Source organism: Gymnodraco acuticeps, unplaced genomic scaffold, assembly GCF_902827175.1.
Source record: "Gymnodraco acuticeps unplaced genomic scaffold, fGymAcu1.1, whole genome shotgun sequence".
Classification (NCBI taxonomy): Eukaryota; Metazoa; Chordata; class Actinopteri; order Perciformes; family Bathydraconidae; genus Gymnodraco; species Gymnodraco acuticeps.
The window spans coordinates 232,852-255,623 of record NW_022989923.1 but is presented as its reverse complement, the minus strand read 5'-3'; the positions used below and the strand labels follow the sequence as shown (position 1 = coordinate 255,623).

At 46.4% G+C, this 22,772-nt stretch overlaps 1 protein-coding gene across 1 annotated transcript in view; it reads right to left on the bottom strand.

The window, feature by feature from the left end:
- Window positions 1–21,854, bottom strand: part of LOC117542293 (FRAS1-related extracellular matrix protein 1-like) — a 290,781-nt gene extending 268,927 nt beyond the window's left edge. Inside the window, 7 exon segments of the mRNA XM_034209862.1 lie at window positions 17,578–17,709; window positions 17,828–17,936; window positions 18,242–18,565; window positions 19,059–19,258; window positions 19,805–20,061; window positions 21,062–21,156; window positions 21,234–21,854. Coding sequence (XP_034065753.1) covers window positions 17,578–17,709; window positions 17,828–17,936; window positions 18,242–18,565; window positions 19,059–19,258; window positions 19,805–20,061; window positions 21,062–21,156; window positions 21,234–21,587 — 1,471 coding nt within the window. The 5' untranslated portion in view covers window positions 21,588–21,854.
- Window positions 21,855–22,772: the final 918 nt, after the last annotated feature.

Below are 22,772 nucleotides of genomic sequence, written 5' to 3'. Positions count from 1 at the left end.
GTCTATTGGCGTCAAAAGTTGAACAATGTTCAACTTTTGAGGCTCGATGCCTGCTCGAAGCTGGCGTCAGCCAATCAAATCCCGTTTTTGCAATTCCCGCCAGTACAAGCGCTAGCCAATCAAACCGCGTGCAAGCTGGGAGAGCCAGACCGCAGTTCATTTCCTCATATTCCAAACGAGAAATTACGGTAGCAAATCACCCGGTTCTTTCCGACCAGAACTATTTACCGGGATACAAACCGGAGGAACCAGGCATGGAGGGAGGTGGCAGAGACAGTGGGTGAAACTGGTAGGTTTTCGCCTGTTTGGGGATTTTATATCCAGTTTACTTCGTTTTAACATTGCTATTGCTTTGTATGTCGGGGGGCGGGAGATTCATGTGATTGGTTGTTGGTCGCGTTGCTCGCAAAAAATCGCCAAGCTTCAGACACGCCCAGCTTCAAGATTTTTTGATGCCTGTAGTGTAGACGGGCCGTAACTCAATCTTGAAAATGACTCGGTTAATAATTTCGCAACGATGTCATCATCACTATCACTGAAGTGAGCCATCATGAACGAATTTATGCTAATTATAAATCAATCGATCATAAATCTATCGATTAGATTTATGATTCGAAAATAATAAAAGTAGGGTAGACATGTGGATATTATCCGGCTGAACAAAACGTGCATGTATCTAACAGGTTCGTTTTCCACAGACCTTATTTCAAGCTATTTTCCCAAATCCCGTTGCTTTCTGTCGAGGGAATCCGAGCGAAGCTTACTTCCGGGTTTTAGGACGCGTCACTGCACCACTTGCACCTCACAGCGGGCGGAACTTGTCATAAAGTCCGCGAAAATAAAGCCCGCCCATTTAGAGGGAAGATATGATTGGTCAATTGTACTGTCATTTGACATTACTCTCTCGTTGAGTTACGGGCCCTCTGTGAATGTAGAGAGGGACTTCACATAACCAACTCGCAGAGACGGCATTTAACCCTTCACATTCCAACAGAAACTGAACAGGCAGATTCGAAGGATTTATTTCTTTGGAAATATTATTTTAAATACAATTAAATCAAATTATTTTGGTAAAACTAATGAAAAATGTAACAACAACAAAATATTAAAAAAATATATTTTTTTATGTTTTCAAATATAATTTTTTTGAATATCTTAGGCCCTCCCCTGACGGCTCGCCACTGTTCAAACTACTGCTCGGGGTAGCACCAAATGCTGTGATCACATACTGCAGCAAACTATACCCAGGATCAACAAGTGACAAAGAAATAGTACGGGATTCTGGTGTTCTTCAGCATTTCAAACCTAGAGATCTGATATTGGCTGACAAGGGATTCTTAATCCAGAACATTCTTCCTGAAGGAGTCACTGTCAACATTCCCCCATTCCTCTGTCATGGCCAACTGACACACAGCGAATCACAGGCTACAAAGCTTATCGCACAACATAGGATTCAAGAGAGCAAATGCTCGTTTGAAAGAATTTAGGATCCTAAAGTTCATTCCATCTCACCTGAGGCACTTCGCAGATAAACTGGTGCCGGTATGTTGCACACTAGTGAACTTCCAACGTCCTCTCATAAAAGAGGTGGCAGAAAAATAGTGTCTTTTCACATGTAAACACATATGTCCAGAAACATGTTTCATACATATATTTTCAACTCTGTCTACCCATAAACCCCCCTCCCCCCTCTCAATCAACTTCCTCTTGACTTCCTTTTCTGTTTATTTTATTTTACTATATTTATTTGTTTGCCTGTCCTTGTTTGTCTACCCTCCCTCATACTGTAAAGTGTATTTTAGTTGTAGAAAAGCGCTATATAAATAAAATATTTTCATTCAATTCATTCACAAATACAGAGACAAGTTTCATGGACTTTCAGTACTTCAGTTGTGTTTTGGTGAAGAGCATTTGAACACATATTTGTTATGGTTTTCACAGGCTACTACAGTATAACTGTTACGATTATTGTGTTATGTCACGTTTTGTATGTCTTGTTTTGGGTGTTTTGCTGTTCTCCCTGTCATGTTTTCCTCTGTGTATATTGTCTGGTCCTTTTCCCTGTGTTTTTCCTCCTGTCGTTAGTTTCCCTGGTGTGTCTAGTTGTCTGATTGTGTTCACCTGTGGCCCTTGTGTTTCTCCTCCCCTGCCCGGCTGTTTCTCGTCTTGTGATTACCCCTCCCTGTATTTAGTCTTGGCTCTTCCTGTGTTCAGTGTTGGTTCGTCTTTTGTTGGTGACTGAGTTCACCGGTGAGTGTTCTGTTTTGTCCAAGTTTTATTCATATCCTTGAAATAAAGGATTTTTCAGTGTTATCTGCGTTTGGGTCCTGCTTGCTTCACTCACCGTAACAGAACCAACCAACCACGATATGGGCCCAGCAGATCCGTTTGAGCAGGAACTAGTGGATTATACCTTTTCTTTGTCTGACTGTGCTCATCGATGGATAGGAGCGGTCAGGGTTCAGCAGCGAGATGCTGCTCTGGCAGATGCAGTCCACCTTACGCTGAGGAATCAAGATTTGGTTAAATTCTTACCGGCCTGGCTTTTGGATTACCTCACGGTTTGTTTTCCCGATCCTGATAGACCCAGGTCTCCAGATTCCCTTTTTGATACCACACGCATCGGTGTGGTCCGTCTGGCGTCAGCCCCTGCTTCTCACCCAGTGTTTGCTACAGTCCAGGAGCCATTCGCTGGTACTCGTCTGGCTTTTGGAGGTCCACGGAGCCTCCAAACGGCTCCTAAGAGGAGTCACAAGGCCAGGTTAGCAGCACAAGCTCAAAAGGCCATGGTTCCAGAACCAGTTCAGCCCCCAGCAGCCATGGTTACAGACCCAGTTCTGGCCCCAGCAGCCATGGTCTTTGCTCCAGAATCTGTCCCGGCAGCCATGGATTCAGCTCCAGAGCCGGCCCATACAGCCATGTTTCCGGCTCCAGAGCCGGCCCATTCAGCCATGTTTCTGGCTCCAGAACCGGACCTTACAGCCATGTTTCCGGCTCCAGAACCGGACCTTACAGCCATGTTTCCGGCTCCAGAACCGGACCTTACAGCCATGTTTCCGGCTTCAGAACCGGACCTTACAGCCATGATTCTGGCTTCAATTCCGGCTCCAGAGCCGGCCCATTAAGCCATGTTTCCGGCTCCAGAACCGGACCTCATAGCCATGTTTCCGGCTCCAGAACCGGACCTTACAGCCATGATTGTGGCTTCAATTCCGGTCCCTGCGGCCATGGTTCCAGACCCAGCTCTTGCCCCAGCTGCCATAGTCCCATCTCAAGTCCCTTCTCTAGTCCCATCTCTAGTCCCATCTCCAGTCCCTCCTTTAGTCACTTCTCTAGTCCCTTCTCGAGTCCCAACTCTAGTCCCATCTCAAGTTCGCTCTCAAGTCCCCTCTCGAGCCCCCTCTCGAGTCCCCTCTCGAGTTCCCTCTCCAGTCCCAACTCAAGTCCCAATTCAAGTCCCTACTGAAGTGCCGTTGGAGGTTCCGCTGGGGGTCCTGCCAACTCCATGTTCTGTCCCGTTGGGGGTCCCGCCGACTACTCTCCTGCCGGGGGTCCTGCCAACCCTTTGTCCTGTCCCGTTGGAGGTGCCGCCGTCTACTCTCCTGCCGGGGGTCCTGCCAGCTCCTTGTCCTGTCTCGTTGGAGACCCCGCCGACTACTCTCCTGCCGGGGGTCCTGCCAACCCTATGTCCTGTCCCGTTGGAGGTCCCGCCGTCTACTCTCCTGCCGGGGGTCCTGCCAACCCTTTGTCCTGTCCCGTTGGAGGTCCCGCCGTCTACTCTCCTGCCGGGGGTCCTGCCAATCCTATTTCCTGTGCCGTTGGAGGCCCCGCCGACTACTCTCCTGCCGGGGGTCCTGCCAACCCTGTGTCCTGTCCCGTTGGAGGTTCCATGTCCAGTCCCGCCATCACCTGTCCCGCCGGCTCCGGTTCCTGTTCGGCCGACACCGGGTCCTGCCCGGCCTCCGGAGCTGTCTGGTCTTCGCCCTCGAGCCCGGCCCCCTGAGAGCCGCGGTCTTCGCCCTCGAGCCCGGCCCCCTGACTCTTCCTGCCGCGGTCCTCGCCCTCGGGCCCGGCCCCCTGACTATTCCTGCCGCTGTCCTCGCCCTAATGCTCGGCCCCCTGAGTTCGCCCGCGGTGGCCTTCGCCCCTCCATAACCCCCACCTTGGACTCTGTCTTGCCCCCGGGAAGTCCGCCCGAGATCCCTTCCTGGTCCTCTGCTGTGCCCCTGGGCGGTCAGCTCAGTCCCGTCCTCCTGACCCCCTCCACCAACCCTGGTGGCCCTAGTTGTGTGTCCCTCCTCCGGTCCCCCTCCACCCACCCTGCTGGACATTGTTTTTTTTTTTGGTTTTTTTACGTTTATTGGACTGTTTTGGTGTTTTTAGGGACGTCTGGAATCCGTCCCTTGAGGGGGGGGGTTCTGTTACGATTATTGTGTTATGTCACGTTTTGTATGTCTTGTTTTGGGTGTTTTGCTGTTCTCCCTGTCATGTTTTCCTCTGTGTATATTGTCTGGTCCTTTTCTCTGTGTTTTTCCTCCTGTCGTTAGTTTCCCTGGTGTGTCTAGTTGTCTGATTGTGTTCACCTGTGGCCCTTGTGTTTCTCCTCCCCTGCCCGGCTGTTTCTCGTCTTGTGATTACCCCTCCCTGTAGTTAGTCTTGGCTCTTCCTGTGTTCAGTGTTGGTTCGACTTTTGTTGGTGACTGAGTTCACCGGTGAGTGTTCTGTTTTGTCCGAGTTTTATTCATATCCTTGAAATAAAGGTGTTATCAGTTTATTCTGCATTTGGGTCCTGCCTGCTTCACGCTACCAATAACAGTGTAACAATAACAGTGTGCAACTCGATTTTGACAGGATAACAACAGTAACATTCTGTTTTTAGACTATTCTGTTTCAGTGTGTGTACTCTGTATAAATGCTCTGTCGTTGATCTGACTGAAATTGTGATATTAAATCTCAAAACCGCTACAGTATCTGTCAGGCAGAAACTTGGGACAAGTAATTTGACTGAAACCTTAAAACTGAACTAACTGACTGCTAGGTTAACTTTGATTTAAACATTTGTAGAATACTAAGAACTTTATTGAGTAGGTGTAACTGTATTAAGGGTTAAACTCATAACTTTATAACTTAGGGTTTAATCTAATTGTAAAATCATTGTGCCACTGAAAAGACAATAACAACTCAGGAGGGAGCCAGTCTCGATTTCCTTTTGAGGGCCACCAGCTGCAGAGAGATAACTAATTAAAGGGGCTTGGCCCCACAGCTCTGAGAACTCAGCAATCAGGTGTCCATTTTAGGTAGCACTTTCCTGGAGCTTCAGCGTCAGACGAAGACTGACAAAGACAAAGGAGTCCTGCGGGAGGCAAATCCTACTTTGATTGAGCCAAGTATCGCTGGTGTTTTATTTTATTTTGTTCTGTAGCCCCTCATGCTATAATCATGTGTATTTTCTCCATTCCTGTTCATGTGTCTTCTCGCAATTATCACTGGCCCTGTGTATCTCCTAATCGATATAACCGGCCTGCTCTCGTCTATCCCACATGCTCCACTGAGATCCAACATCTAGTTTCAGGGGGCCTGTGGAACTGCCAGTCAGCTGTTCCTAAGGCTGACTTCATCTCTGGCTACGCCTCCCTGCAGTCCCTGGATTTCCTTGCTCTCACTGAGACCTGGATTACTCCATCCAACACATCTACCCCAGCAGCTCTCTCCACAGCATATTCCTTCTCCCATACACCCAGACCCACTGGCAGAAGAGGTGGCACTGGTCTCCTGCTCTCTCCCAAATGGAGCTTTTCCCTCTTCAAGCTACCTAACTTCACTCCTTCCACCTTTGAATTCCATGCCGTTACTGTAACCCATCCTATACAATTAACCATTGTTGTTCTCTACCGTCCACCAGGCGCCTTGGGAGACTTCTTGGAGGAATTAGATAATCTCCTCTCACACATCCCTGAAACTGGCCCTCCCGCTGTACTTCTCGGAGACTTCAACCTCCAGACAGGGAAGATAGCTGAACTAACATCTCTTTTAACCGCCTTTGCTTTCTCAATGTCTCCATCCCCACCAACTCATAAAGCTGGCAATGTCCTTGTGCTCATATTCTCAAGGAACTGCTCTACTTCTAACCTCTCTGTAAACTCGCTCCACACATCCGATCACTTCTTCATTTCATTCTCTCTACCCCTTTCCAAACATAACAAACTAATCTCTTCTCATCCTGCACCTGTCCGCCGTAACCTTCGTTCCCTCTCCCCCTCTACCTTTGCCTCATCGGTGCTCTCAGTCCTCCCTTCCTCTGACTCATTCCAACTCCTGCCTCCAAACTCTGCTGCAGAAACTCTCCTCTCAACTCTCTCATCCTCTCTGGACTCTCTCTGTCCTCTCACATCTCGGCAGGCTCGTCAGTCCCCTCCTGCTCCCTGGCTAAATGACGCACTGCGTGCTAATAGAACCGTCCTTCGGGCAGCAGAGCGGAAACGGTGGAAATTCAAACACCATGACGACCTCCTAACCTATCAGGCTCTCCTTTTTCTCTGCTTCGATCTCTCAGGCAAAAAGCACTTTCCTTCAAGATAAGATCCAATCTTCCTATTCTAATCCCCAAAAACTATTTGTCATCTTCTCCACCCTCTTGGACCCCCCAAAGCCCCTTCCCCCTCCTCCCTTCTGTCAAGCGACTTTGTAAACCACTTTGAAAAAAAGGTTGATGATATTCGCTCTTCTTTTTCTGACTCACCTTTACTCACCGCTGGGTCACCAGACCCACCTTTCACCCACACACTAGCCTCCTTTTCCCTCTCTCTCCAAGTGAGGTTCTTACCCTCATTACCTCTGCCCGCCCTACCACCTGTCCTCTGGACCCTATCCCCTCAAACCTCCTTCAGACTATCGCTCCTAATATTCTACCGTTTCTCTCCCATTTCATCAACACTTTTCTAACTTCTGGTCACTTTCCAAACAGTCTCAAGGAGGCAAGAGTAAACCCTCTCCTAAAGCAGGGTTTCCCACACATAGACTATACTTGGGCGGGCCGCCCAGGTATATTAACGGCCGCCCAAGTATATTTCGCGACCCATTTATTTCTAAAAAAAAAAATGTATATATATTTTTTTTATTCGTCCGTGACCACGACGCCATCTGCGATCGATTAACTTGTAGACAATGATCCCTCGCTCCCTTGCTCTGATCTCGCCTCCTTCTGGCCTGTTAAGTGGCCTGCCTCACACAGGGTGACTAGCTGTCCACATGATGTGGCCTGCCGACATGGCCACTGTCATACAGATCATAAATCAAAGCCCTTGATTGGTCTCTGTGTGTCATTCAAGCTCGGGATAACCTCAGCTCAGGTGAGGTAAAGGACTCTCTGAGTGTTTAGATAGTTAACTTAGTCTAAGTTCTCAGTGGGTCTCAAACGGTGTGGTCACCATTTATGTAAACACATATTTCCATTTGAGAGGGTAGTGATTGGTCTAATGGATAGTGAGGTGGGCTGAATATCGGAAGGCTGTGAGTTCAAATCCCGCCAGGAACACCACCACTAGTGTGCCCTTGAGTAAGGCACTTAGCCCTTAGTTACTCCAGGGAGAATGTCCCTGTAATCGGTCATTATAAGTCGCTTTGGATAAAAGCGTCAGCTAAATGAAATGTAATGTGATTAGTAAAATATGCATGAATAAATAAATAAAAAGTTAACTAGGTGAAAAAAGGCAAGATACACTTTTAAAACTTGTTGAGAGAAAACTAGTCTTTGCTGCTGCCTCAAAGAGGGGGAGAGGATGGAGAGGGGGGAGAGGAGGGAGACAGGAGAGGCTGATTCAGGAGCACAGACACACTCACAACTATAAATGAACCAAAACTAAATTAATAAACAAGTTTCAGTGTTTTTTTCATATTGGAAATGGTATGTTATTGGTTATGGCCTTGATTTTATGATTATTGAAATGTATACAGTTCTGTTAAATATAGGTGTTTCCATAGATCTAGTCTCTTTATTTTCCCCTCAAAATGCACCAGATTGATGCATTTAACTCCAAAATAAAATCTTACCGGGGGGGGGGGCATGCCCCTGGACCCCCCTAGAGGATTTGAGGTCGACCCCCACTAAAAATCACATGGATAGGTTCCTAAATACATTAATAAATACATTTATTTTTTTAAATAGTAACCCATTTCCATATGTTCATGTGTGGGTAGTAGATTTAAACTATAGGGCTATCATTATGGACCCTGCCTGTACCTGTACCTGTTCGCTCTGCCATCGCGTGAAGGGTCTGCTAACAAGCGACCAACAGAAAGGTTAATGTTGTTGCACGTCACCTCAACCCCCCCCGCTACCACCACCCCCCAAAGTATATTTCAGATCTGTGGGAAACACTGGCAGTTAATGGACCAGCACCAGAGGCATTCCCATACACACAGGCGTTGGAGCTGTTCTTCATGAAATCCCAGAAGGATGAAGTGCTCTGACAAACAGTGCCATCTTTGCGCAAAATGATTATACCGGAATGAAAAGTCAATAAATAATGTTGTTAAAACTTTTTTTTTTTTTTCGCGCACCCCCCTTGCCACCACCCGCCCAAGTATATTTCATATCTGTGGGAAACACTGTAAAGAAACCCACTCTCAACCCGTCTGATGTTATAAACTACAGGCCTGTCTCTCTCCTCCCGTTCCTGTCTAAAACACTTGAACGCGCTGTCTTTAAACAACTCCTGTTATCTCCATCAGAACAACCTTCTGGATCCGCACCAGTCTGGTTTCAAGGCAGGTCACTCCACAGAAACTGCTCTCCTTGCTGTCACTGAGGAACTGCACACGGCTAAAGCAGCCTCCCTCTCCTCTGTCATCATCCTGTTGGACCTGTCTGCTGCATTCGACACGGTGAACCATCAGATCCTCCTTCACACTCTCCAAAAACTTGGAGTTTCAGGCTCTGCACTTTCCCTCCTCACCTCATACCTCAAAGACCGTACCTACAGGGTAACTTGGAGAGGGTCCGAGTCCGACCCTTGTCAATTAACTACAGGGGTCCCTCAGGGCTCTGTTCTTGGTCCCCTCATCTTCTCCCTGTACAGTGCCTTCACTGGCTTCCGGTAACTGCTAGAATCCATTTCAAGACAATGAAAATGGATGATCTCCATTAAAATATAAATATTTTTTGTGAATTACTGAGTTTAGGCACCAGGGTTGCCAACTCTCACGCATCTGGCATGTGACACACGCTTTCACTCTCACTCTCACGCTGCCCAAACTATTCTCACGCCAAAAACAAGAATACCGAAGACTAGAAACGGTTTTGAAAACTTTTGTCAGGTAGTGATCGTCTTCTTAATAGAATATCTTTGATAATGTCTTCTGGCCAATCAGAATCAAGATAACGGCGTGGTGTCGTTGCAGGAAGTCCCGACGGAGAATACTTTTGCTGTAGTACATCTCTATATACAGGGGTGCACATCACTTTTTTGCCCTGGTTCTCAAAGGAGCCCCTGGAGATGTTGCTTGGTGCGCATCCTTAAAATGAAATAAACCAGACCTTTTGAGGGGTAGGCTACTTGACTTTATGAACGGGGGGAGGTGTGCAGCAGGGTTACTGTGCGGAGTGCATAAAGCAGACCCTTCACGCGATAGCGAGGGGTAGAGCAAGGGATCGCAGATGCCGTCGTGCTCATGGACGGATTAAAATAATTAAACCTAAATAGCTCGCCAATTATATACCCTGCTATCTTACCCAGGGGCGTCGCCTGGACCTGAAACTATTCGGGGCTTAGCCCACAGTGGGCTACAGTGGAATTTTCTACTGCAACACTCCCCACACGCACACACAGTACACCCGCGACTGTTACAATGAAGGCTCGATAATCAGCTCACGGCATATAGGCAGGGGTAAAGTGCTATTTTTTATGAGTGGGGGGCGGACCTCACCTCCTCTAGGGGGGTCCGGGGAGATGTTCCCCCGGGAATATATTTTTTTTAAATATTTAAGTTAAAAGCATCAATCTGGTGCACTTTGAGAGCAACATTAAGAGATCTATGGATACATCTCTCAACACATTACATTTCATTTTAGCTGACGCTTTTATCCAAAGCGACTCACAATTACCAATTACAGGGACATTCTCCCTGGAGTAACTAAGGGCTAAGTGCCTTACTCAAGGGCACACTAGTGATGGTATTCCAGGCGGGAACACCCATATGAAACATAAATGTAAACAGATTTTCTTTTTATTTATGGATATTTTACTAATCACTCCCCTTTTAAACTCTATTCTTGTTTTACTACATAGATTTCATAACTGTTTTTCCTTTATTCTCTTATTTTTTTAATAACTATAATGATCATATGAAGGTGTTCCGCGGAGATAATCTTTTGAATAATTTGTGACCAAACCGTTTGAGACCCACTGAGATAACTTAGACTAAAGTTAACTATCTAAAACAATGATCCGATGCTCTTTTTTGGCAGGGGGTGCGCATGCGCACCTGCGCACCAGTAATGTGCAGCCCTGTACATCGATACAACCATAGGCGGCGCGTGAGGCTCAGGTTTGGGAAGGCTATATCATTTTTTTATTAACTGGCGCTGTCCGCCTCCGGCGTCTATAGAAAATAGATCAACTCAGTGAAAGCACCGCCTACTGAGTAATCTATGGTAGGGCTAACCCATACAGTGGTGGGGCTCAAGTCAGTATTTGCAATATAGTTACATAAACGCTCCCCTTGACAGTGAAACGCCACGTGTGAGGTTTAGATTATTTCCCTGTCTCAATCCAAATGTAACTGTATGAAATAAAAAGGCAAATGTGTCTTGTTGTAGATAAAAAGGGTGACCTGGAGCCAATCCTGCAATTTCTCCACAGGTGAAAGAGTTGACATGCTGAAAACCCAAACCCTGCAGGGGGGGTCTGGGGGGATTCTTCCCCAGGAGATTGAAATACTAACATAAAATACACATTCCGGTACTCTCTTGAGAAGAAAAATAAATAAATCTATTACTACACGACATAATAAAAAAAATGTATGCCATTTTTTTGTTTTGTTACTTTGTTCTGAAAGCTGAACCTGCTGCTCCTCACAGAGAGAAGATGGAAGAGAAACTAGGGCCAAAAGGGTTGATGGAGGGGGTCTGGAGGACGGGTTTGGGCTGACAGCCCAGGGGCACAGCGGAGGACCCGGAAGGGGTCTCGGGCGGACGGCCCGGGGGCAATGCAGAGATCAAGGAGGGGGTCTCGGGCGGACGGCCCGGGGGCAAGGCATAGTTCATGGTGGAGGTGTCGGGCGGACGGCCCGGGGGCAAGGCAGAGTTCATGGTGGGGGTGTCGGGCGGACGGCCCGGGGGCAAGGCAGAGTTCAAAAAGGGGCGAAGGCCACAGCGGGCGAACTCAGGGGGCGGGGCATGAGGGCGAAGGCAGCGGCTGGAAAAGTCAGGGGGCCGGGCTCGAGGGCGAAGACCACGGCTGGGGAACTCAGGAGGCCGGGCACAAGGTCGGCAAGAAGGCGGCGACGGGACAGCTCCGGAGGATGACGTACGCCGCAATGGGACCCCTCCAGTGTCAGCTGGATCGCCGGAGCACTGGGATCGAGTGCAGGAGCTGGTGGGACCCCTGGCGAGACAGGCGTAGACGGGACTCTGGACGGAACATGGGCTGGTGTCAGTGGGACCCCCGACGGAGCAAGGGCTGGTGTCGACAGGACCCTCGGCGTAGCACGTGTCGGCGGGACCCCCAACAGGACAGGATCTGGTGTTGGCAAGAAATCCGGCGGAGCAGGTGTCGGCGGAACCCCCAACAGGACAGGATATGATGTTGGCAGGAAACCCGTGGAGCACGTGTTGGCGGGACCCCCAACAGGACAGGACACGGTGTTGGCAGGAAACCCGGCAGAGCACGTGTCGGCGGGACCTCCAACAGGACAGGATATGGTGTTGGCAGGACCCCCGGCAGAAAGGTAGTCGTCGGGACCCCCAATGGCACAGGACAGAGTAGGGACTTGAGTAGGGACTGGAGAGGGGACTTGAGAGGGAACTCGAGAGGGAACTCGAGAGGAGACTCGAGAGGGAACTCGAGAGGGGGCTCGAGAAGGGACGTGAGAGATGGCTCGAGAGGAGACTCGAGAGGGGACTCGAGAGGGAACTCGAGAGGTGACTCGAGAGGAGACTCGAGAGGGAACTCGAGAGGGGACTCGAGAAGGGACGTGAGAGATGGCTCGAGAGGAGACTTGAGAGGGGACTCGAGAGGGAACTTGAGAGGGAACTCGAGAGGTGACTTGAGAGGAGACTCGAGAGGGGACCTGAGAAGGAACTTGAGAAGGGACTTGGAAAGGGACTCGAGAGGGGACTTGTGTCAGTCGGTACGCCGACAGAACATGGGGAGCTGGAGTGGGCCGGAACCATGGCTGCTGGGGCCAGGACTGAGGCTGGAACCATGGCTGCTGGGGCCGGAACCATGGCTGCTGGGGCCAGGACTGAGGCTGGAACCATGGCTGCTGGGGCCGGAACCATGGCTGCTGGGGCCAGAACTGGGGCTGGAACCATGGCTGCTGGGGCACGGGCTGGAATCCTGGCCCTGCATCTCCTAGAGGCCTTTTGGAGACTCCGTGGACCTCCAACAGGACAGTAGTCGGATCCCAGGAAAAGGTTAGAGGCTTGAGAAAAGTTTCCAGGACTACTGGTAAAAAGTTGTAGCCACTCAGGCACTCCTGAGCCAGGGCTTGCGAGCAACCTCCTGGCGTACCTCCTTCAAAGCAGCCACTCTACCCCGTCTAGATGAGGCGTCATACCAGGTATAAAAAATGTACTCAAGAGAGTACCCAAGACGTTCCGCATGCAGAATAAAAAAATCTGAATCTGCTGAGTCCAAAGCTGGTCGGTTCATTCTGTCAGGATTCGGGAATTTGTGGAAAAGGTAGGACCCAAATGCAGACTACAAAAAAGGTAAAAGGTCTAGAAACAAAAGCGAGCTTTATTTAAAAGCTGATGAACATAAACATGGCAAGAAAAAACATAAGTAGCACAAGGTAGCATTAACAAACAAAACTGACCGTGACCAACATGGAGGGAGACAGGAAAGATAAACAATGAACCGACATGGAGCACAGGGGAAGACAAGACTAAATACAAAAAAGGGTAATCACAGGACAAGACACAGCTGGGCAGGGGAGGCAGAAACACAAGTGCAACAGGTGAACACAATCAGACAATCAGACACAGGAGGGCAAACACAGAGACAGTAATCAACAGACAAAACAGGGGGTGAACACTTTTCAAAAATAAAAACAGGAAACCAGAGACAGACAAAACACAACACAGACCGTGACAGATTATCCGGCTGAACAAAACGTGATCCCTCTCTTAAATGTGTGTCAACCACAGACCTTATTTCGAGCTATTTTCTAAAATCCTATGGAGAAATTGCATTGCTTTTTGACGAAGGAACCGGAAGAAGTTTACTTCGGTACTGCGGTTCTCGATAGAAGAAAAAGCTTAAAATCAAATTTATGTCAACGTGTCTGCATAAAGACAAATACTTAAAGTTAACAGTTATATTCATATATACATAATACTACATTTTTGCAGTTTCTAGTAAAAAGAAATAGGAAATTGTGCTTGAAAAATAGACTGTGGGGTGGGAACTTTTTCCATTATGATGAGTGGGGCGGATCATGAAAAACGTGTCTGTCCTACATTAATGAAATGTAAGCCGTGTCCATCTGTCAGCTCTCTGCTGGCTAGCCTCCCTACCACTGCACATCATGCTAACAGGCGAGCATCACATGACTGGCAGCCTACCGGCAGACATGTGTTGTTGTCAGAGGACGGCTCGGTTTCCAGCCAAAGCTTTCGCACTTTGATTCAATTACCGTCTCCAACACATGCACTGTTTTTTTCTCTCATTGTCATTTTGAAATAACAAGTTTCTCTTAGCGCCTGAAGGCACCGCGAGGCGCTGGCTTGCGTTTGTGCCGCGAACATCGGTGGGGTAAAACATGGCGTCCTTCCCGGTGGCCGCCCGGTTGCCAGGATTAGGCTTCCTGTCTCCCTGCGCGCGTGCCAGAGAGACAGAAGGGCAAGGTCGGCAGACAGATTGAGAGATGAGCCGTCGCGAGCCCGAACCTCATTAGCAACTTTACCAAAGGGAAGCCGGCTACTGGTCCAAGTGAGAGAAACAACTTGGTAATTGGGCCCAAAGGTGGCTTTGGGCAGCAGGCCCATGAAGAAGAAAATAGGATGGGAGGTGTGTGTGTGTGTGTGTGTGTGTGTGTGTGTGTGTGTGTGTGTGTGTGTGTGTGTGTGTGTGTGTGTGTGTGTGTGTGTGTGTGTGTGTGTGTGTGTGTGTGTGTGTGTGTGTGTGTGGCAAGACAGGCAGCCATCCATTTGGCTGAAGGCGTTGGACCGAGTCTGCAGTGACTGTCCCCCACGCTGCAGCACCACCCCCACCCCCAGAGTCACAGCATGGAGGGTCAGTGCCCTCCTCAGAGGACCCCCTCACTGCTTCCTACTTCCCCCGCACAGACAAGCAGCCAAAGTTTTGGAGGCAGCCAAACAATAGCCCAAACAGGAAATACTAGAACAGGTGCTGTCGTCCCACATGGTGTGTGTGGGGTGTGGGTGTGTGTGTTTGTGGTGTGTGTGTGTGTGTGTGGTGTGTGTGCATGTGGGGGGTGTGTGGGGAGTGTGTGTGTGGGGGGTGTGGGGCGCGTGTGTGTGGGGGGGGGGGTGTGGGGGGGTGTAACATCCAATTCAACTTTTACACTGTTCTGTTTCATATCGTCTGTCTGTAGAGGTGTTTGCATCTACATTTATAAAACAATAAGTACGATTTTGATTACTGGGATTTTACAGTCTGCACACTGGTACTACTGGTACTGCTTCTTTTGAAAAGATTGCTTTATATAATTATTACAAAATAAAAGTTCCCTTTCACATCTGCCCTTATATCCATATACCTTGAACTTGCGGAGTCTGTTAAATAAATCATCATTACATAATTTTCCTTCCCAATTATTTGTAGTTAGCAACAGTAAAATTGGTTTTGAACCAGTCTTTTTAATTTCAAATCAATTCAAAACCTTTATTTATCCAGGTGAAATCCCATTGAGATCATTGATCTCTTTTTCAAGGGAGACCTGCAGCAGTAGGTTCCACAAGAAGACATAAAAACATAAACAAAACAACAACAAAAGGACATCATACAGCAAAAATTACAGGTTAATTAATTTGATTTTCAAAAGGTATAACCTTCTAAAGCAGTGGTTCCCGAACTGGGTCCGGCTCCCCGAAGATAAATATAAGGAAACATGAGATGATTAAAGGAAAAAGAAGGAACACATTATAATTATTTTATAACAAATGATATTTATCTATTCAAAGCTTTCACCTGGGTTTTGCTTCTGTAAAATACTAAATACGCTAACATCACCTGGCCTTTAAGATGTCTTTCAATTCAACACTCGATCAAAATAAATTGACGTTTAACACTCGTCCAGTCTCAGATATGGTGTTTATTATGGTGGATGGAGCTCACATCCACATGTGCAGAATAATTCTTCAAACACAGATAAGCAGGAGAATCAGTTGAAAACACTCCTCCGCTCCCCCTGAGCTTTCCTCTGAGCTTCCCTCTGTTCCTACATGTCTAAAGCGACCATGAAAGGTTAACTCCCCGCCTGTACCCCTTGGGGCGCCTGCTCTCCTGCCACCTCAGCCCCCCTCCCCTTACTGCTAGCCTCCTAGCTGGTAGCATGAAAACCTGTTAGGGGACAGTGCATCTGCTCCCTGTGCACGGCAGCATGAAATGGCATAAATCCCTCCAATCTGCTCGGTCCAGCTTCTCGTTGGAGACAAAGTCTCCAAATGCGCTGGGCTGGAAGGGACAGACGTGGACGGAGAGGGAAGCAGTGGCAACGGCAGCAGCCGTCGCACTGACATGGCACCCCTGGCGATGTGGCCGCGGCCTCCTTTTACACCTGATTAGGAAACACATGCTGGGCCACTTCACATATGCTTTCCCAGCCACACCACAGTAAGGACGGATGGGCAACACATGGAGGAAAAAGGGCGGAAAAGGCCAGACGAGCCTCTCTGGTAATTCCTAGGGCATGTGTGCCGGAATACCAGCACAGGTTAAAGGGGCCAAGGTATGAGGACAGGGGATCCAAGCTTTTTTTTTAAAGTAATGGGACTCCATCTGTGTACTGTGTGTCAATACATGTACAAATGTCCATTTTACTGCTCTCCCTCAACAAACTTCACCCAGTTTATGTGCTGCATCCAATCAGGAATGCGCTGAGGTATGGAGAACCGGGATGACTGGAAGCAACGATGGAGGGCTCGTCTGAGGACGACCTAGAGAGAGGTGATTTATCTTGTGGTGTTACTTGGGGTTTGAACACACATCTAAAGTACAACAACATTCAAGTGGGTGGATTCATGGAAAACTCATAAGCAAAAGTATTGTTTAAATGTGTTCTTTATTTAATTTAGAATTCAATTTTGTTTAATAACTGTGTAATTTGTCTGTATGGACGTATACATGAATACATAAGTGTGTACTAACTTTTTTATGACACTTCTTTGAATACTCATTGCTGATCAGTCAATGTGGAACAATCTGCTGTCTGCTACTTTGGTTGCAAAGTGCTGCTGAGGACGCTCTGATCGAGTCATATCATCTGAAGAAAGAACTCCAGTCCATTCAAAAATCGATTGCAAAATTAAAAAATATATATTTATTTCGGTCAGTAAACAAAGAGGAATACTTTTATTCAGTATTATATATAAGTGTGGAGAGCACCAAACTCTGGATTCATGATGACTTAACTGTTTAGAGTAAAACAAAAAAAAGAGAACAAGATAAAAGCAGAAGAAGAAAGTAAGGAAGTAAACCCTGAAGGGAACAGTTTAAAGACTGGTTCCTGGAAAATAAAATGTGAACAGACTTGGACAGTTTCAGAAAACCTTGATCAGAGCTGCTGTCACTTTAAGTTGTGCTGCTGTTACTGCAGTTCAGCCGTTGGAGGAAGCAATACTATCCCTTAAAATCAATACAATTATTTCAAAATCAAATGTGTGAGTCATATGGTTATTAAGTGCAACGTTTTGTGATGAAAGGTGATTCGAGGTCATTCACGTGGGGATACTGCTAATCCTGTCATATTTTAGATGGATACTTTAATAAAATCATTTGTGTATATCTGTACCTTTTTCGGACCTTCCGCCATTTTTTCTATTCTATCATCCCCAAATGAACATTTTCATGCATTCAACATTTATTGATTGCATAATCAATCATCGAAGCATCTTCTAGTACTGCTCCTAGTACTAGACTCCTGGTACTAGGATGGGTTAAAAGCAGAGAACACATTTCACTGTGCTGTGTGCTCTGTATGTGTGACAATTAAAGAGGGTTTCATCCCTCCCCAATTCTATTCTATTTAAAAAAACACACATTTAAAAAAGAAGAACAACTTTGGAACTGCTAATATGAACATGACATACTTTGTGATGGAATCTAAAACAAGCAGCTTGTATGTTGTCATTCAAATGTAAAAGTCAAGGTCACTAGTGACCTTTGACCTCACCTCTGACACTAAGGCGTCCATGTAGCGGTCCGTCAACAGCCACCAGGTACACTGCATTGATGTTGTCGTTGTCTACTATCTGCAGCTCGTCCCAGGTGACCGGTCGAGACTGACCCTCCAGCAGGTCCAAACCTGAGACACAAACCTCATAAATCTGAGGGACTTTAAAGTTTCGCTTAAACATTATCAGACAAATTGTTTTTTACGGATCAATCAATGTAAATCAATTTAATTAGTAGAACTTTAGTACCCATGTTCCAGGAGACTCTGGGTGCGTTTGTTTCAGCCACCCTGATGGAAATATGGACCATGAAGGGCGGGCTGGTGATGTAGGACCCGTCTATTACATGGAATTCCACCTTACACAAAATCGATAAACACAATATTACAAGATATAAGAGTAGAAATGTAATATTGAATGAAAAACTAGTTAAACATGTAATATCTGCATTTTGTGACTTATAGTAAAACGTAAAATATTTAGCTAAAATGTACTTGAGTTCTGTTGATGAAAAATAGATGGTAACAGTTAATTTGCATTTTGTATTTTAATCCTCCAGTTGTGTAATCGAAGTGAACATAATTGGTAAAACAATATTTTCAACACTTCTCATTTCCATATATTAAGTCTGCCTTTATCCTTCATTATAATACCCTCCAGCACCTCGTGGTTCCTGCGTTGTGATTGGCTGCTGTTGGGCGGCTGGTATGCAACCTTCATCTCGTGTAGGTCCAGCCAGGTGAAGGACGTGACCGGCTTTGTATGGTCATCCAGATGGGTGACATAGCCCTCGGCGGGGGGGGTGGTTATGTTAAAGACCAGCCTCTCCTGCGGGGTCTCAGGATCTTTAGCATCCAGAGAGGCCGTGGTGAGCGGGGTGAGGATGAATTGGTCCACCTCCAGGATGAATGAGGCCATGAAGACGGCTTGAGGCGGCTGGTTCTGCATGGCACCGTGGATCAGAACTGGTAACCACAACGACTCTGCCTGGGAGCGGGTTACAGGGACGTGAAGGGAAAGTAAAAATAAAGATCGAGCATCAGAACTTTTCCTTTTACCCCCATGTATATGTTTCAACACATGTGTATCACATAGAGATCAACACATACTGCCACAACTCTCGCTGCTATATTCAGTGTTGAAGAGAAGGTAAGAATAGACAATCAGATGTGTTAAAAACGTGAAGAAAAAAGTTAAGACACACTGATTATGTGCTAACTAGGACAGGATTTTTGGAACATTTAGGATTTTTGAAGCCGTTCTAACCCCTGAAAACCCTTTTGCTCCACATCCTGCTCCACACTCAGAGCTGAGAACATGAAAGTGGGATATCGCCTTCTTTCTGCCAAAGTCTTCTTCACGTCTCAGACGCTAATCTGGCCTGAAAACTTCCCACTTGGATATGACTGAAGCTGCAGTTAAGGGAAGTGAATGCTGGATAGGCATAGCATACATATTAATGTCTGGATGTTGTCCGTACCTCCAGCAGAGCCCTGCTCCCCTTCTCCCTCAGCTCCACCCTGATGGGGATGTAGTCGATCTCTGGTGACGGAGGGCTGAGGTGCTGGTACTTCAGGCCGGAGCTCAGGAAGTCCTGACAGCTTGTTTTCAGAAAACCAACCTCCTTGGTATCATAGAGACAGGGTTGGTTTCCCTGACAGAGTGAAGCTGTCTCTCTGCCTGGAGGAGGACATAACACACACACATAATACATTACGTTTATAAGTTCATAAAGTATTTGTTATATTATGATCTATATATAATATAATATTTGTTAAAGATATTTCTCAATTTACTTTTATTTGTTTTGTTTGACTATTCTCTATTTTATACTTACATCTTAAATTAATTTATGACATTTTTACCGTTTAATTTTCCTTTAACTTTCATATTTTTATATTTTGTTATATTCTTCTCATTTGAAATCTGTGTATGCTGTTGTTGTTGTAATGTAATGCAACATGCTGTAAATACGTTTTGTGTTTCTTATTAATTCAGAGAATCTTCTAGACTTTAGCTGCATCTCATTCATTACAAGAGAGTTGACTGCTAACAGAGGCTGAAGCATAAGTGGAGTTGCTATGGTTACAGTGGTTAATCTATTTGAACATAGCAGTGTTAGAGGATATCTGTCAGCCAATCAGAAACAACTATTTTTAGCTCTAAAAGCCATTAATTAAAAACCAAACCTTGAACCCGTTCTGTATCTGTCCAGATGTGACATACCTTTCCTCTGGGTGGAGTCCTCGTTCCTCACCAGCTGACCCAGAGCGGGGGTGCTGGTGTCGCTCATTAGCCTGACGGTGCACACCAAGTCTGCAGAGCTCCGGATGTTTAAGACAGAGCCATCGATGGAGTTGGATAAACCGTAGAACACAGGAACCACCAGCGGAGTGCCACCGAGCTCCACAACACCAGATCCAGAGTCTGCCACCTGCACCTTCAGAACCACGGTCTCCACCAGCGTGTCAGAGGACGTGAACCTTCAGACAAACAACAGTGTGTGAGAAGGGCATCTTAATGGTTAGTTTAAAAAAGTGATATTCCAAACACAGTTTCTCCACAACATAAAATACAGTTAAAAGTAGATAAATCCAAATTCATCAATCAGAGCCACGTTTGAAGTCTACACCGTGCTGGCAGGATCTGTGATCTGGTGGTCACAAGATAGATTTTCTGAGGCACCTTTTTAATGTACTTTGGTGCATGAGCAGAAGCTTATGTGCATGTGACGGAGCGGGTCACAGAGTGACTGACTCTGCCACTGACAGCCGACACACACGCACACACACACACACACACACACACACACACACACACACACCACACACACACCAAACATTTCCTGCTCTCTTCCGTCAAATGAACCATGCAATTTCTTATTTATTTTACGTTTGTTTAATTATGGGGAATGATTATGTTAAGAGGTGGTTAACCTGTTTATGTTTGGGTCGGATTCTTTTGTTGAAATGTGGTTTTGAGTTGATTGTGTCACCTGTTGACGGTGAGCCTGTGGGAGGGGCTATGGGGTCAAAAGGGACGGTGTTGGTTCCTTGTTTTGTTTTTTTGGACTGTGTCACTCAGAATGTTGCAATGAAGGCAACAGTTGGGACATGTTTGGGAGATGGTTGCAGAGAAGGCAACCCAGAGCATGTTTACTCTAATGAGTGATGGACAGCCTGTTTGTGGATTTTATTTTGTTGTCTAACTTGTGCTGGTTCGCTATTTTTGTTTGTTGCTGTTATAAATAAAGTTTTGGAGCGTAACCCAACCGACTAGGCTAGTGTTTGTGAACGGACAATTAGAGCACAGTGCACATTTCCATCTTTGCTTTTACTATGAAAACAAGACCAGGTAAGTTATACAAATGATGACATTATTATTATTATGAATATTATCTTTGATTATCTTATATGAGATGAAGGTGTTTTAATGACCCCTATGTTTTTGTTGAACTAGCTTAAGTGACTTTGGCTCACTGACCTGTAGATTCTCAGCATCACTGTGTCCTGGTCCAGCAGAGGACTTCCATTGTGGCAGTACTTCACCTCGTCCTCTAGAAAGCTGCAGTCAAACACCTGCATGAACACAAACGACTGTAATACCACTGTACTGCTTCTCTGAATGTATAACCCTGGAGCAGGTGTGGCCTCACCTGTGGAGTCAGCTTCCCCACCCTCTGAGTGATTGGTTCGTTCATCACCACCTCCACCTTACAGTCTGCAGTCGGACCAACATTGATCCTCAGCTCCATCTCTGTGATAAACACTGATCGACCTCTGGTGACCTTCACGCCCGAGTTCACCACGACCAGAGTCCCGCTGCAGATGGCTGTCACCGCCAGCAGCAATAGCGTGCGGACAGCAGCAGCCATTTTGGTCGACTGTGAAAAGTTGTATTCTGAAGAAAAATTAGCTGACAGATTTCCATTCAGTCTTTGACACACATCCTCTTCTTTTGTTAATGTCAATTCAACCTGCAAAGACAAGTGAAATGCCTTCAGAAACATCAACCACCAATCCAGGGGGAAATTATCAATCCACTTAATTTATCAGGGGCGGATCTACAAATCCCCTAACTTTTGCCCTATTAGTTGTAAAGCGACCTTGGGTCCCCTGAAAGGCGCTATATAAATCCAAGCTCTTATTATTATTATTATAGGGGCGGATCTACGGATCCCCTAACTTTTGTGTGCCTAAAACTCTACTTGTAGAAACAAACCTACACTATGTCCACAAGCTTTTCAAGCAACAAAACAAGCAGTACATTAATTAAAAGTGAATCATTTTAAATATCATCTTAGGCCCGTTAAAAACGCAGCTACGGCCCTGCATTAAACTGTGGAGCGACGTTCACAGGCCGTTGCTCACACCGCTGCAGAGAGACCGAGCTGTCCCAGCGCCTGAAGGTGGATCAGCTTCCCCTGGGAGCATCTCCCCTTCCACTAGTTTTGTTTTTACTAAGGACGAGAGCTTGAAACAAAATATGAATAAAACGCTGCCGTTTGAATCGATAGCGTTTAACAGACGGGCGCTGTTTGGGGCGTTACCTTACAAAATACTACACAGACAGCGCTAGCTGGGAGATACATCACTTTATTTGCTAAACTATGCGGTACTATTAAATCACAGCAATGAGGCCAGATACATTACACCAGGATACATCCTTTACCGTCAAACTGGATCTAAACACAGCTGCCTGTGTGCGTTTGATAAATACTTTCTGATTTTATATTATATGCTACTTATTAGCTACAAGGCCCTAGTGTGTAAAGTTAAACAAGCATTTGTACCAGTGCTTTTCACACGTAGACTCTTGCAGGCCAGAGTAGCTGGAGTGATTCAACAACAACAACAAAAAGACATATCTGAGAAGAGATCAGGACGAACAGAAAGAGGAAAAGGAAAATACAGTACACTGAAGAGACCAGGAGGGTCAGAGCAGGAGGAAGAGGAGGAGATGAAGACATTAGTGAAGAAGAAGAAATGTATGTGAGGAATAAAGATGAAGTGTCAGAAAGAGGGCCAGAGGCAGGGATCAGGAGGCAGAGGACACTCCAGCTGGACCACATGGTATGTTCTTATTCTCCTTGTATACATATTCCATTACAGCAGCACAATCTAGCAGCTCTTAGTATTGACACATATTGATTGAAATGTGTTGCTGCACAGGTCACATTTAGCTCTCTTAAGAG